The sequence below is a fragment of the Scophthalmus maximus genome, chromosome 2 (genome assembly GCF_022379125.1).
Source record: "Scophthalmus maximus strain ysfricsl-2021 chromosome 2, ASM2237912v1, whole genome shotgun sequence".
Lineage (NCBI taxonomy): Eukaryota > Metazoa > Chordata > Actinopteri > Pleuronectiformes > Scophthalmidae > Scophthalmus > Scophthalmus maximus.
Window position 1 is genome coordinate 13,910,879 of NC_061516.1, and position 15,257 is coordinate 13,926,135.

The following is a 15,257-nucleotide window of genomic DNA, read 5'->3' on the forward strand; positions in this document are numbered from 1 at the left end:
ACCGACGGCCCCCGTGTTCTGAAACTTCACCATCTCTGCCTTTGGTGCATGTTTGTGACAAGTCATAAACAAGACAGATGACTCAAAGCTTCTGCTGGTATAACAGGCATGATATGTATATATATATATATATATATATATATATATATATATATATATATATATATCTCTACATATACACATATATATGTACATATACATATATATATATATATATATATATACATATATATGTATACATATACATATATATATGTATACACATATATATCAAATAAAATGTCAATCAACAAAAAGTTTAAGAGGATTTTTTTTTATTTAAAAAAAACATACAATCAAAACATTGTGTATAAAAGACAGTCACATATGCTGATTCCACCTATAGCAGAATGTCACTGTTGTATTCGTCATCAACTACTCTCGAGCTTGAGCCACAACACTAAGGGCAATCTCTACTGTACGAAAATAAGATTCCAAAATGTGAATCATAGTCTCCTAACACTCAACCAGGATCATTTCGAGACGCCGTAAACGTGGCCACTTTGAGCAGCCGAGATGACGATTTGTGGGTTTTATCTCAGAGCACCTGAAACCGACCAAACTCTTCCACCTCCCGACGACTAAACTCCTTTTCCCGTCAGTGACCCCACACAGGCAGAGTGGTGACGTGGTGTGTTTGCAGCACCCGGTGTTGAAATGAGAACCTGCGAGTCAACTTTTTTTGGTTCCCCCTCCCTTAAGTGGTTTGCCAGCCAACGAGTGCACAAGCTCTTAAAGTAAACATTGTTGGTGCAACAAAACAGGATGCATCCACGACGACGTAGGTCCGCAAGGAGAGTTCAGAGAAAGAAAACTTGATCGGTCATGACTATAAAACTAGACACAGTGATTCTGACAACAACCTGACACCTGATTGTAGAATATTATTGAAAAAATTAAAATAAAATTCATCTGTAGTTGATCTACTCCATACTAGACGCCCATCAGTCCAAACATAGTTGGAAACAAGGGGAGGAAAATAAAAGGGGCTCAACACACAAAACAAAAGTGCTGATCTGCGGTTGCTACGTTTGCTTTAGGCCAAAAGAAAACAAGGTAAAGATGCCGATTAGGTTAGACCTTCATCTTAACCATACACAGGTTAAAAAAGCTTTCAAGTCATAGCCTGTTTAAATTATATAGTTAAAAAAAATTGAGTGTGCTGGCACATTTCAATTTTTTTTTACTGAAAAATCATGAGGCTGTCTCATTTCTTTTTCTCTACCATCTTTATTACTCAGCTGCCACGTGGATTCGATAAATGTGCAAATATTTCCTTTTCCTCATCACTATTAATGCATGATATAGCTACTAGCCCAAGTATATTACAATTGAAAAATAAATACATCTGTGTGGAAGTGAGTTGGCCAAGGACCCCTTTTTTTGCGATGCACACACTGGGTGGAGCAGGTGACGTGGACGTCGGCTCTGATCCGTCAGCGAGCGCAGCAGCACAAACAGGATGCAGTGGCCTCATTTACCGAAGATAGAAAAGCAAAAATCACTCAAAATAGACACACCCAGTTCTAACTAAAAAAAAGTCAATCCAAGAGCCAAAGAGACCAGTAAAAGGAAGCAGGGAAAACACTTAACAGTCACAAGCGTAGGACAACAAGAGGGATGTTATCATGATGCTGTAATCTACTGACCGAGGTCAAGGATTCCCAGGTGACGCTCGTCCCCAAACTTACACCGGGTCGGCCTCCAGCTACAGACGGAACAGAATCTGAATGATGTAAGCTCTGACAACTAAGGCTTGTGGCTGGAAAGACCAAAAAAATTGCTGACATCAGTGACTGTGAGTGATACAGCGCCCCAGCAGCATTAGAGCTTTGCTGAATTACTTGTTGAAAAAGAAGAAGAAGAAAAAAAAAAGACAAGAGAAATCAAATGTGAGCACCATTTTTTGGTTTCTCCACGTCCTTCTTTGGTGACCAGGAGTAAGAATAGTAGTAGGAGGTATGAAGAGGAGCAGACAAAGTGTTTCATCTCTGGACGTGAAATGAGCAGGAGGAGGAAGAGCAGTGAAGAGCAGTGCCGCGTCTTAAAGGCTCCTTCAGCAAACGGTAAGGCCGAGGTGAGTTAGTCCAGTAGGAGACGGTCTGTGTTGAACAGTAGCTCTGTCCACCAGGGATGGAGACTCCTTGGCAACATGTCGTGAGCACCAGCTATCAGAGTCGCAAGCAGGCTCAGATAAAAATAAACCAAACATATAATATATATACACTTTTACAAAAAGAAAGAAAAAAAATCCCTGAAGTATTTTTTAATGTTTTGTATTGAGGTTTGGAAAGGGGCGGCGTGTCAGTGACCCCAGCCCATGAGGTGACTGACACGGGCCTTTTCAGTCATACGGCGTACCCGTCCTGAGCGGGACTTGCCCAGGTTGAGGGGGTCTTCCTTCGACCCATGGCCATCATCCTCTGACTCGTCCCTGTACAGAACTGTCCTGCGGCCCTGGTTGCGCGTGTTGACCCGCCGAGACTTGCACTGGTTGCCTCTCAGACTGCTAGCTGCTGCTGGTGCCGTCCCTGCTACAGCTCCACCCTGTGCCGCCTCCTCCTCCTCCTCCTCCTCCTCCTCCTCCGGTTCCTCCTCCTCACGCTCCTCCTCCTCAGGTTCCTCCTCCTCCTCAGGTTCCTCCTCCTCAGGTTCCTCCTCCTCTTCTTCTCCCTCCTCCTCTTCTTCATGCCTTACATCCACCTGTTGCTGCTGCTGCTGCTGCTCCTCCTCCTCCTCCTCTTCTTCTTCTTCATTCTCCTCATCTTCCTCCTCCTCCTCCTCTACCGGAAACTGCACTCTTGCTCTTTTAGGTCTCTGTGCCATGTCCTCTCCCCCCTTGTGTCTTCGTTTACCTGAGGCCGCCATCTTACCTTTCGCCAACAGGCGTACTGACAGACAGGGGGCTTTGCTGTAGTCGTGGTCACCGCCCTCCACGTACTTCTCCCCCTCACAATCAGAGCTGTTCTCGCTGTCCGACGACGACGAGGAAGACGACGATGACGACGACGTGGTGGACGATGACTCTGACGAGGAGCTGTTGGATCCAGACGCCTCCTCATCATTGTCCGACTGCATCTCTTCCCGCCCAGGGCACTGTCTGGAGCCGTTGCTCAGATGCAAAGTACTCGATCTCCCTGATGCAACACAAGAGGACGGTGGTTAATTTTCTACATTATAACTGTTAATGCCACATAAAGTTAAAGAATACAATCAAATATGCTTGTGATACCTGACTTCTTCACTGGAGGAGCTTGGCTGCAGGTCGCCCATTCCAGCCCTGGGTTTCTGCTCCCACTGCTCGTCCCTGAACTTGGCGAAGAAGGTGGGCTGTCCTCTTCCTTTGCTACACTGCTGCTTTGCTGAGCTAAAGCAACAACACAATGCTAATTATCAGAACTGTAACGACCAATCAGGAGAAGGTATTCTTTGACTAGTAAAGATACTATCAGTATTTTCAAGCCATCGCCGAAGAGATTACAATTCATGACAAAATAAAGGCCAGAACAGTTTTGGAAGAGTAAAAATTTTAACTTCCAACTCTAGCTGTTTTTAGACATTCAATTGGCGTTCTACTGTTGCCAACACATCTGTTTAAAGCCAGATTCAGCAAAAGAGGTGCAAGGAGCTGTACAAGGGAGGAAGCCACAATAGCGCAGTCATACCCTGACATCTCTGCGGACGATTCTTCGATGAGGTCAGGGATTTTTTCGGCCTTGACACCTTCCCTGACTTGTGCTTCCCTTTTGGGCTAAACATAGGTGAAAAAGACAAAAGAAGCAACTTTTCAGAATATTCATCTACATAATAGGATTTCCTTTAAGGTTTTGATTATACCATTTTAGTCCAGGACTAGAGGTTATTTCTTACAAAAAGAAACCCAGAGGAGACAAAAACAAGAACCCTGTTTTTAAAGAATTCTCAAGTGTAAAAAAAAAAAAAGGCCTAGAGTTTTGTGCAGCACATTTGAGATATTTCCAGGCGCTGCAGGCACCCTGTGTAGACTGGAGTGGAAACGATAATTTGTCGAGTGACAGATTTGTGAATGACACTTGGTACCTTGGGGATGGACTGAGAGGCGGTGAACTGCCTCCGTTGTGCAGCCTGCTCCTGTTACTAAGCCGCTGACGAGCCCGTCGTTCATTCTGAAGGGCAGACTTGTAGTCGGAGATGATGGAGATGATGTGTTTTTCAAAGAAGGCCGACAAGCTGAGGGTCATGTTATAGATCTAGACATAAAACAAGAAATGTGTGATGTAACGCCTCGACTGCCACTTTGCGAGACTATATGCAGCTTTATTACAGAACTTCTGAAATAAAATGGATGCTACTTCACCTGCGATTTCTTGTTTGGTGTGTATGCTTTAGAGTTGCTGAAAATAAGGCGGACGTCTTTGGCAAACTCCATTGGGTTTTCATAATTCCCTGCAACTACCGTCTCTGACACTGTTCCCAGATCCATGGGAGTGTCAATGATGTCCCTATAGTCCTGAACATTAAAAGAAAATCACGTTCACGGGTGATTCATTTCAAAGTGTGTCTGGCATCAGTGGACTGTGAATAACTGAAAGTGAAGGATTGTTTTACCGGATACTCAAAGAGATCCACAGGCTGTCTGAAGGGTTCTGAATCTGGGGAGACGATCATGCGACGCAGTAGCTCTCTACTTTGACTTTGCCACGCTTCCACATCAAACACATCGCCACGCTTCTTGGAATTCGAGTTGGCCCCCTGGAGGTGGGAAAATGAAATTAAGTAAAACTGGAGCTACTGACAGTGATTGTAAGTATGAGACGGTCTGCGATGGTCTGCTTTGGGACACTGGACTCGTGTCCTTCTCACCCGATGTCCTGTGGATGTCCCTGGAGTGTCAGAGTCGACATCCACCTCAGCCTGCAGAGGAACAAATACACGCCTCGACGATTATTTACAGGTAAAACAATAATCCAAAGATAGAAGGAGGGACCATAGTGTCAAGAAATATCACACCTCAGCTTCTCCTCCACTGCTGATCTCACAACTCAGTCTGTGATACAGATCCAAGATGTCTGTGCAGCTCTGGTCCCTAAAAGGAGACAGAAGACCAAGCAATCAAACACGTGTGTAGGAGTGTATCTGTCACTGTTCTTCCAAAAGGTTTAAAAGTATCAATGAGGGGCCTATATTTCAGGAGAGTCTCACCCAATGTAGTGCAGGAGAACGTCAGTCACCACCTTGGCAGCTGCTACGATGGGGCTCTGGGGTTCGTTGAAGGTGCGGGCATTGTGTTCAATGTAGCGCACCTCCCACATTAATGCAGAGATCCTCCTGCAGCAGAGAAGAGATTGTCAGCACTGGAAACTGAAGTGGCACCAATTTCACATCAGACGTGTGAATTCACAGTGAAAAAGAAAAAACAATGTTTGTAGGTGAGATTATGTGGAACCTGTAGAAGCGGTTCTCCAGTCGTTTGCGGACAGTGCTGAGGTCGGTGAGGTAAGCCACCACAGTACAGTACAGAGGGTAGTCCCGCAGGATTACTGGTGATGCGAACGCCTTGGCTACATCTGTGAACAAACAGCAATAAGATCAAACACTGCTAAAATGCCAGAGGTCTGACGTCACACACCCAAACAAACAAACAAACAAACAAACGGTTATCAACCCCTTTGGCCGACCGACCTAGCGTGAGAAGCTGATCGATGCCACTGATGGCTCTCTCGCAGTCTTCGTCCCGTGTGTGAGCCCCCCACTCTCCTTCCTGAGGCGTGTAGAGCAGAGCCTTCAGCTCCTCCTCCATCACCTCCACCCCATCACCGACCTGCTCTGGCAGCGCAGCTGAGGGAGTCACCAAAATCAGAAAAGTCAGAAAATGAAGAGGTGTTCAGTCAATTGGTCAACGTAGACAGAAAAGGACACACTTCTGTGAATTACTGATAACTGCCAGCAGCGAAATTCTGATAAAATATTTATATTTTCATGAGAAAAATGATTGGTACTTCAATTTCAACCATAACAATGTAATAAAAACACATAGCATCCATGTTTGGTGAAGCTGAAATAAAATGGGTGAACAAGTCTGCACTGACCAAGTACATAAGCCAGCGCTGGGAAATTATCATTTTTATGAGATTGTCAAGTCTCTTACATTTTAAATATAAATGGCCTTCTTGGCTGTATAATTATGTCACAAAAAAGTCACTTGACAAGCAGCAGCAAATGGCTTCAAATCCTAGGTTATGGTCTAAATTCTACTTTCCATCTGTTCACTATGCAAGGATATCACTATGCAGCCTCTTCAATCATGAAGAGGCTGAAGTCATACATATAATAAAAATACTAAGCTATTCTGTCCAGAAAGTATTTGGCCATTTGGGGAAGTAAAACGATAAATTATTTAACTGTGGGATGCTTGATATATGATTTAATTACATTATTTCACCATCTTGAGGAATTCTCATATCAATACCACTGACCTTCCTCAGGAATAGGCTCCATGTCCCACGGACTCATCTTCTCCCGCTCCCCATTATCCCACCTGATTTAAAAAACAAACAAAAACTTTAATAAGCTTTTCAGTCACACTATGTCCGGGATTACAATATCCTCTCTTAAGTGACATCGGGTCAGCAAAGAAGAACATTATGTTGACACATATGACACATATGTTCGGAGCGGAGTACAGTAGATACGTAGAGACGTACTTCACTGCATAGCACTGAAACAGGCTATCTGGATACTCCGGCTGCAGAGGCTCCTGGTCCTCCACAAAGCCGAACCACCAGGCGTCATCAATGATGCTGCGGAACCTCATACCTGACGAGAGCGAAGCGGGGAAGGATCGAACATGAGTAACCGACGTACACTCAACACAACAGTGAACACGAGTGGTAAACACTTGAAAAGAGAGCTGGAGATCGACTGACCCGGTTGCCAGTTGTGCTCTTTAGCCTCGTTGTAAAACTGCTGCAGCACTAGAAAATCTATGACGTCGGGCATGTCATGGTACCTTGGGAGTGTAGGAATTAAAAAGCAGTGAAATGTACATGTACAAAAAGATAATTTTTTTAAATCATGTATAATGAATGTAAATGCTCACTTTAAAGAGAAAGACTCATTGGTCATTTTCCCTGAGACTGGGTCCAAGAAGGCCAGTTTTAGGCAGCAGAGGGTGGGAGGTCCCACTTCATACTTGATTCCAACCACCTTTACAGATTCCTGGTCCTGAAGCGGCAGAAGAAAATCAAGAAATGAAAGTGTAAGTCTCGGGATGGACAAACAAGAGCCTCTCATAAAATAACTCTGGTAATGATGGGGATTAGTGATGTCATTCTACACACCAATGATTAATTTAAATTCAATATTTGTGCAACCATGTGCTCCACAAGTTGTTTTCATTGACAGGAACTGCAATAACATATGGCATTGTGGTGGAAAGGTAAAGGTTTACAGTAATTAAATGAAGTTTACAGTACACAAAGGAAGAATCTCTAATTTTCAAAAATTAATTGGCTCCACTAGTTTTCACTTCCTTGCAACTGCCAGTTGTTTATACATGAATTTTTTCAAGAAAATCCATGACTTCAACTGGCAGGCCCTCGTTGAGTTGGCGTGAAATGACCCAAAGTCTAAAAAGACTAAAGGTTTCTCTTATAGAACAAGTGAGGGTCTGTACACAACACTGTCTGTAGATAAAGATGTGTCTCACCCTGAGATTGAGTCTGTTCCACGGCTGTTTCTGAGGGTTGATGCTGTAGGCCTTTGCCCTGCGGACGGCTCGGACGTAGGCCTGATGACCCTGCTTGAAGTAGATGAGCTGGGGGAGGACGAGAGAACCGTGATTGGAATGTATGTGAAGTGATGTATTTTTCTGATCAGAGTCAAGAGTTTCGCTCCGTACCTCATCTCCCATTTGTGGAACAAAAGGAGAACGTCGTGGAATGGTCTCCATTATCCATGAAGGTGGCAGCCACTCCTCTGCATCGAGTCCAGCCAGGGAGGATGTGGGTTTCTGAGTATTCACGGTTGGTTAGAACACAACGCTCAGGCTACAGTGAGACATCATTTAAAACTTGGAGCACAACCAATGCTTTCCACAAAGAAAGCTGTATTCCGAGTTCAGGAGCTGCAGGTTATTGTCGCTAACCTGTTTTGTCTCCTTGGGCTTCTTCCTCTTCTCTGTATCCCTCTTCTTGGCCTCCTTTGGCTTGTCGTCGCCTCCTTCCTCCTCCTCCTCGGAACTGCTGTAACCTGGCTGCTGTACAGGCCTCCTGGTTGATCGCTTTGGTGGCTGGAGGTTGATACCAGCGTCGGCGGTCCAATCAGAATACTCACTGGAGGAGTCACTAAAAATGAAAGGGGCGTGTTGTTAGGTAGGTGATTGTAAATACTTCTTGAAAAACAACTGCTCCCCTCAAAAGATATTTACCTGGAGCTGCTTTCACTCTGCCACTGAGCTTCACCATCAGAGGAGACGTTGCTTTGCTCCACTTGTTCTGATGCCTGTTGACACAAACACAGAAAACACCTTACAGTAACTTTACATTCAGACTACTGACAAACACATTTTCTTGATGCTACACACGTACAACACAATTCTGAAAGTAACGTTTGATTATGTAGAGTAGCAAGACACGACATACATCTCTGTCACTCTCAGAGTCTGCTTGGCTGTCAGAGTTGCGTCGGTTGCTGTTATTTCGACTCCTGCTCCCCGGACGGCGGACTTGAGCCGAGCGGGTCTGATAGGCGTGCCGCTGCTGCTTTTTCTTCTTTGTCGGCCGCAGGGAGCGAAGCCGTGAGGTCAGCGGATCGCTCTACAAAATGCAGAAGGAGGGGGGGATGAGGAGAGCAAGGATGAAAGGGCATAGACGGTATTTTTTTTCGATTTGGTACAGCAGATGTGAAGTGAAGAACAGCAAACCTTGGGTGCACATGTTACTGGTTTCTTCCTCCTCTCTGCGTTGTACAGAGAACACTCCATGTCGCCTTTGGCTTGTCGGCACTGCTCCAAAACTCTAAGAAAAAGATTGTAATTTCCATCGTCAAATGTGCACCACTAAGAGAACAAGTTTCAATTGACTTAATATCTAATATGCTTTCTGTAGTGTCCTTGCATCTAATTCAATTCCCCCTGCCTGCCTCACCTGAATATGCCTTGTGGCACTTCATTGACCACCACCCTGCGGCTCCAGGCCAGCAGGTCCCTCTCTGTAGCGACTTGACTCTGCAGGGCATTATGCTGCATCTGCCACACCCCATCTACCTGCCTCCCTCTGCGCTGCCCAGCAGATGGAGAGGAGGCCATGTCTTCTGCTGCATCTCCAGCTGAGAACAAAAAAGAAATTTATAATTACTTGGCAAATATGATGGGGGGGTTGGCGATAGAAGTTAGTAACGCTTACAAATCTTGTGTCCACACAATGCTAATAGTTTTTCCCAGTACAGGTATAATTCAAGGCACACTGACCACAATTGATAGACCAAAAACACAATGTAAGATTTTTATGAAAAAAATGAAAGCGAAACATACCCCCTGCCTCTTCCTCCTGCTGCTCCTCATTCTGACGCTCATCTTGCTCATTCTGCAACTGTCTGATGAGATTGTCCAATAGGCTTTCTCCATTTTCTGCTGTCTGCTGGCCAAGTACCTGCTCAACCAACTCTCCATCACCTAGGCCACACAGAGGCAAATGTTGGATCAAACTCATATTTTAAAATTGTGTGAGCATTCTGAATGATGTGAGTAATGAAGAAGCGGGTTTTTACTGTTAGTCATGTATCCCAATTGAGGTACTAGCTGATCCTCCTTGCAATTCTCTCTTCCTGGCACCAGGCGCTGGTAGGAAGGAGGGTGAGGATTCCCATCAATATCCACGAGGAAGGGTGAGGGCATGAGGTGAGGGGCCTGCTGCGTCTGCTCATCCAGGACAAAGTTATTCGAGTCCCGAATAAGAGGTCGGTAGTCCGTGTGAAAGAACATCTGGTCGGGAATCTAGCGTGGATTAAAAGCAATTTTGTGTTGATAATGAGGTAAAATTGCAAGTTTCGATACAAAACTTGTGTGCAACCACAAATGTAGTATACTGTAGGAACATTTTGAAGTATACATTATGGGTAAATATGTAGCAACCAACAGCTTTGTGCAGTTACCTTCTCATAGGGTCTGCTGCAGCCAAAGCCAAAGATTAGCAAATGGCCGTGCGAGTCAGTGCAGGCAAAATGCTGCCCATCAGCCGAGAACTTGCAGTCAAAAATAGCACCGTGGCCTTGCCCTTCAATCTGTGGAATAAAAGATCTTCATATGAACTCTGTGATAGTGTGAAGATACACTTCTGCTGGGCAATTCTCACTCTTGGTCGGTTACCATGTTGAAGAAGTTGCGGATCTTGATTCCTCTGGTCAGGTCCCACATGTAAATGTTGCCATCGTGGCCGGCGGATAGCATGATGCGGGAGTCAAATGGGTGAGCCTCCAGCACAAACACCTCATCGTCATGACCCTTGAAAAGAAAAGACCAAATCATTAAAAAAAAAAATTCCAAATCTTGAAGGAGCTACACCATAAAATATCTACTTCTGCCACTCACAGATAAAACATGCAGCAGCTGTCCAGAGGTTGTGCTCCACACTTTGAGCAAGTAGTTTGACACTGCTGTGATGACTGTGTTATCTGCACGGTCCCAAGCCACCATGGTCACCACCAGCTTAGTTTTATCATCTCCATTGACAACGGTATTCCTGGAGGAAAACACCCCAGCAGACGGAAAACAGTTATTGACAGAGACATAAATGGCGTCATGAAACTCATGTAACAATCTTTAATCTCTTACCCAGGCAGCCTGGCAGCCATGTCTAAAGAGACACTCTTCCACTCTTGTTGCTGGTAATGCCAGATCCTGACTGTGCCATCACGACTGCCACTTACAAACCGTAGGCTGGAAACACACTCATTTAATTTATCCACAACAAAAGAAAAAAACACAGCTTGAAAGTCCATGTGAATCTCTGCACGCACACTCACCTGTCACTGTTATTGCTAAACTGCACAACAACAACTTTATCCTACAAAACAGAAGACATGTATTTAAGTTACACAGACATAGTTTTAATCAAGTTTTAAAAACGGGATAATGTAGCAACTGTGTTTTGTTTCTTACAGTGTGGGCGTCCATCTCAGAGACCTTCATTGGAGATTCAGCACCAAGGTAATAGACTCTGATCATGTGATCGGTGCCACCAGTAGCCATGAACATGCCACCTATTGACGGTAAACAGATTGAAATGCAAGAACACCATCAGTCTACAAGATTATCCATATATAAATAACCTGGTGTTCTGTCACTATTTATACAAACAATATACATTAATCATATCCACCCAGTCAAAACATTTCCTTTACACTGTCCTGACAACCTCCTTTGCATATGAATGATAAAAATTCCCGGCTACTAAATATTTGACAGCAGTTGTTCTGTTACTAAAAATGATTTCTCACTCTGAGAGAAGCTGTTCATTTGCTGCAGAGAGATGTTGTTTTATGTCGGTTATAAAACTGCTGTTTATACGACTTCACTTGAGAACATTTATATCTGAACATGAGCAGTTGCAAGGAGAAGAAAATACACTTACCACTACTGAAGGAGGATGTGGCTACCTGTACTCCTGGACGTGACCGCTCCACAAACTTGACTGGTTGATCACTGAGGAGAAGAGAGGAAACAGAAATGCTGAAAATAAATAAAGAAGAGACTAAACTAAACTGAAAAAAGCTACAAAAGAAGTTGCAAACACTTACTTGAATTTCATGCTGAGGGAGTGCCACTTCCAGAAACACACCATGCCGTCTGCACCTGTGGAGGCTAGGTAACGCGTTGTCCCTTTGACAGCGGGACAAAACTATAAGGGACAGAAAGTAAGGGGTGATTAGTCTCATGACATAAAGTTAAAGACTTAAATGGACCTTATGGTGCTTCCATTAATACATTGTTTTCTGTGTGATCTGGACAATCTTTTACTTTAACTGGAAACTTCAGTTGTTTAAGGAAAGCCAGACAAAATCGGATTTTTGACACAAACTCTGATTTGCTGGAATTTTTCCTTGAAAATGCATCACTTTCACCTGTATGGATGTGATGGAGGCAGCATGGGCCTGCAGAACAGTGATGGGCGCACATGTACGTAGGCACCACACTCTGATGACTTTGTCACAGCTGGCCGAGGCGATGAGAGTATTCTCATGGTTGACAGCCATGTCACAGATCTCCGCAGAGTGGCCGCGAAGTGTCGACAGGAGCCGACCGTCATCTGTGGCCCAGATTTTCACCAGGCAGTCATCAGAACCCTAAAAAAAACATAAAAATATTGTCAAGAAAATAAATGAGAGCGGGTCCATCATCACGTTCATCATGCATTTGTATCTTTTGCCACATTTCAATGGTTTGCATAGATATGACTTGATAGATGGAAACACAACTAGTGAGACGCATAAAGTTGTGTTCAGTGATCATAGCTCACCGTAAATATCCGACGACCAGTGCGATCAAACGCTACACAGTAGACTGAGGAAAGGTGGCCAAGGATGCGTTTGTGTATCTTCATGTGTTGGTAGGAGGAAGACGGCAAGGCTTGACCAAAACGAGCCGTGCCTGAGGCCTGTCGAGCACCCATGATGGACACTTGATATAAAGACAGGCAAGAAGGATTAGTAGAGTCAACAGACTGCCAAAGCAACTTTAACTTAACTAGCCCAGGGACTCTTGTGGATATACATTTACAAAAAAATGTTAACACACCAACACTGGGAGCATCTCCATCGCTGACCGGGGGTTCGGGTGGACGTCCTCTGTGGAGTGCAGCAACAGCTGAGCCACTGCATACTTTGTGGCTACAACCTGAATTTCACAGGTAGTGGGTTGAAAATATTGTTAAAAATGACATAGAATTGATTTGTAAACAGACCATTTTGCCAACAAACCACAAAAACACAATAACATTTGAAAAAAAAACAAAAACAGGAGAATCAGTGTGCGGACTCTGCATAGATAGTCAGAAAAGAACTATGGTGGATGGGAAGAATATGCTCACTTTTGGTGGTGCGAAGCAAGGACTGTCTTCCTAGCCCCAGAAGTGTTTGGACGCCAGCAACACTAGGTGGGATCTCCTTCTCTATAAGCGGGCCTATCCGCTGACAAACACGGAGAAGATAGTCCGCAGGAATGTGCTGGTTCAAAGTCACCTGCGGGAATCAAACGCAGCCATTACAATGTAATACAGTATTTAATAACAGACACCAAAACATTATACTTTCAGCTGAACACATGAAAGAAACTACCAGTACAAAGAACTACAAAACTTGAAATCCAGCTTTGTTAGAAAGTTTAAACAAAATGCCGGTAATTTTTTTTAAGCAGTTACCAGTAGGTATTCAACATATTTAAAAATCTGGCAAAGATATATCAGCTTATGGTCATAAGGGTTATGGTTAGAGCGCTTATTCAATTATTTAAAGATATATGAGACATGACATAAACAATCCCTTTATATCCCCTTTCAAAGAGGTGTGACCATGCTGTGTACAGATAGCTACATTTTTTGACAACAAACATATCGCTGGGATTTCTTTATTGAGATTTCCTGTTATTCATTGGCAAACAAATATGATTTAACTTCAAAAAGGCTTTCACAGTCTCTTTCAGTTGCTAGTAAACCTCTGGGTGGCTTTACATCAATGTGAAACATTTGTAGTGTGACAGTCAAAATTTCAGCTGACTAAAATTGTTATCATTTCCTCTATAATTGCCTCTCTACATTCTCTAACAAGGATGTTTTTTAACTAGACGCTGCAATAAACTGTGAAAGGAATTTACTCATTATAAGAATGGATTTTCTCTTTACTTTTACAATAAACGTGAATTTGATAATAAAGACAGCTGGGTACTATAAAACAAGAAAGTACATATTAACTTTTTAAATTTCTTGTCTCTACAGTTTGAAATAATCTGTTTTGTGATGCAGCGAGTTGAAAAACAATCCAGCGAGGGGGGGAAGTACAGCCAAAGAAAGGGGAGGTAAAAGAAGATCACAGCCAATCCAAAGAGTTTCTTACGAGTCACTCAACACCATAACTGGGATTTTATTGGCTCAAACCAAAAACTGGCAGCGCTCTGGATGTGGCTCAGCCTATCACCACCTGTCCTCGCCTGCTTGCCCCGCCTACTAGTCCACACAATGGCAGAGCCCATATTTAGTTATTTATCAACAGACCTATACTAACAGTAATATTATAAGGTCTTCTAATAAACGTTAACATTTTTCCACCGCGCCTGTTCCTAATTATGAGTTAATCAAAATACGAACATCCGCTGTGGCAAATATCGACTTTGATACGAGTTACACGCCGCTTTGATTAAAACGTTAATAATGACATTGCACACTCACCCAGTCTTGGAAGGTCCGTTTGTATCGCTGCCCGTCCCAGCTCCATCGTTGAGGAACCAACTAAAGTTAAAAAGACAGGCTTTCAAAATATGACACTGAACTGCTACCTTCGTCGCGGCTAGGGAACCCGCTCCTTTTATCTATCGCCAGCTAATGTGGCTAATCCATTCGAGCACAAATAAAAGCGACCAGATAGGCAGCACAACGGAAACCAGGCGGGACAATAAAGGCAGAAAGGTGCCGCTGAACCTACCTCATACTCCTCCAGCTCCTCGACCAGAATCTAAACACAGAGACACGGTTAGCGTTAGCTGCTAGCACTAGCGGCTTATTGAGACGTTTTTATGACCGGTAACTTAGCGAATATGTTGCTCGTTGAAGAGTGTTACCTGTGCTGCTTTCTTACAAGGCCCGGACTGCAGAAATCTGGCAACGAGGTAATACAGCTCTGAAATTTAAAAAAGAGAGAGAGAGACGCGTATTAGCTTGGTACCGACCACTGTTACCATAGAGCCGAGCTAGCGTTAGCCAGCTTCGGGCTGCACTCGGTTATCCAGCGTTCTGCCTGAAGCGCGACTGCAAACTGTTTCAATGCACACATGTTCCGTCGCGGACGAAGCGGACGCTCGTCACTCACCCGCTTCGGTCTGTGAACACTGTTCTCTCGCCATCACTTGATGAGACAGGCGACATTAAGCCAAACTGGCGTTTTAGCTTGCTCGTTAGCCGCCGGTTAGCTAGCAGTAGCTAGGTGTGTGTAGCTAAAACAGGCTAGTGAATGGCCTCCTCCTTTCTCAAGTT

The 15,257-nt window shown here is 44.0% G+C and overlaps 1 protein-coding gene across 1 annotated transcript; it reads right to left on the reverse strand.

Moving 5' to 3' along the window:
- Window positions 1-297: 297 nt before the first annotated feature.
- On the reverse strand, window positions 298-15,257 carry brwd3 (bromodomain and WD repeat domain containing 3). The gene is made up of 40 exons (XM_035626044.2): window positions 15,094-15,257; window positions 14,846-14,904; window positions 14,710-14,739; window positions 14,457-14,516; window positions 13,104-13,254; window positions 12,812-12,910; window positions 12,534-12,694; window positions 12,139-12,360; window positions 11,815-11,915; window positions 11,649-11,719; window positions 11,177-11,277; window positions 11,041-11,081; window positions 10,850-10,954; window positions 10,607-10,757; window positions 10,385-10,519; window positions 10,171-10,299; window positions 9,787-10,012; window positions 9,551-9,691; window positions 9,165-9,345; window positions 8,942-9,035; window positions 8,661-8,834; window positions 8,447-8,520; window positions 8,165-8,363; window positions 7,919-8,029; window positions 7,727-7,834; window positions 7,118-7,242; window positions 6,945-7,027; window positions 6,723-6,834; window positions 6,495-6,556; window positions 5,701-5,856; window positions 5,465-5,585; window positions 5,221-5,346; window positions 5,029-5,104; window positions 4,882-4,932; window positions 4,627-4,770; window positions 4,376-4,528; window positions 4,099-4,268; window positions 3,705-3,790; window positions 3,272-3,406; window positions 298-3,176 (listed from the first exon to the last, which is right to left on the reverse strand). The coding sequence occupies exons 1-40, from the start codon at window positions 15,125-15,127 to the stop codon at window positions 2,344-2,346; spliced, it is 5,391 nt and encodes a 1,796-aa protein (XP_035481937.2). The 5' UTR covers window positions 15,128-15,257; the 3' UTR covers window positions 298-2,343.

Coding starts and splice junctions, on each gene's coding strand:
- brwd3 (XM_035626044.2), bottom strand. CDS start 15,127: ATGGCGAGAGAACAGTGTTCACAGACCGAAGCGG. Junction 11,720..11,814: donor TCCCTCAGCATGAAATTCAA/GTAAGTGTTTGC, acceptor TCTTCTCCTCAG/TGATCAACCAGTCAAGTTTG. Junction 3,791..4,098: donor CCTCTCAGTCCATCCCCAAG/GTACCAAGTGTC, acceptor ACCTATGTTTAG/CCCAAAAGGGAAGCACAAGT.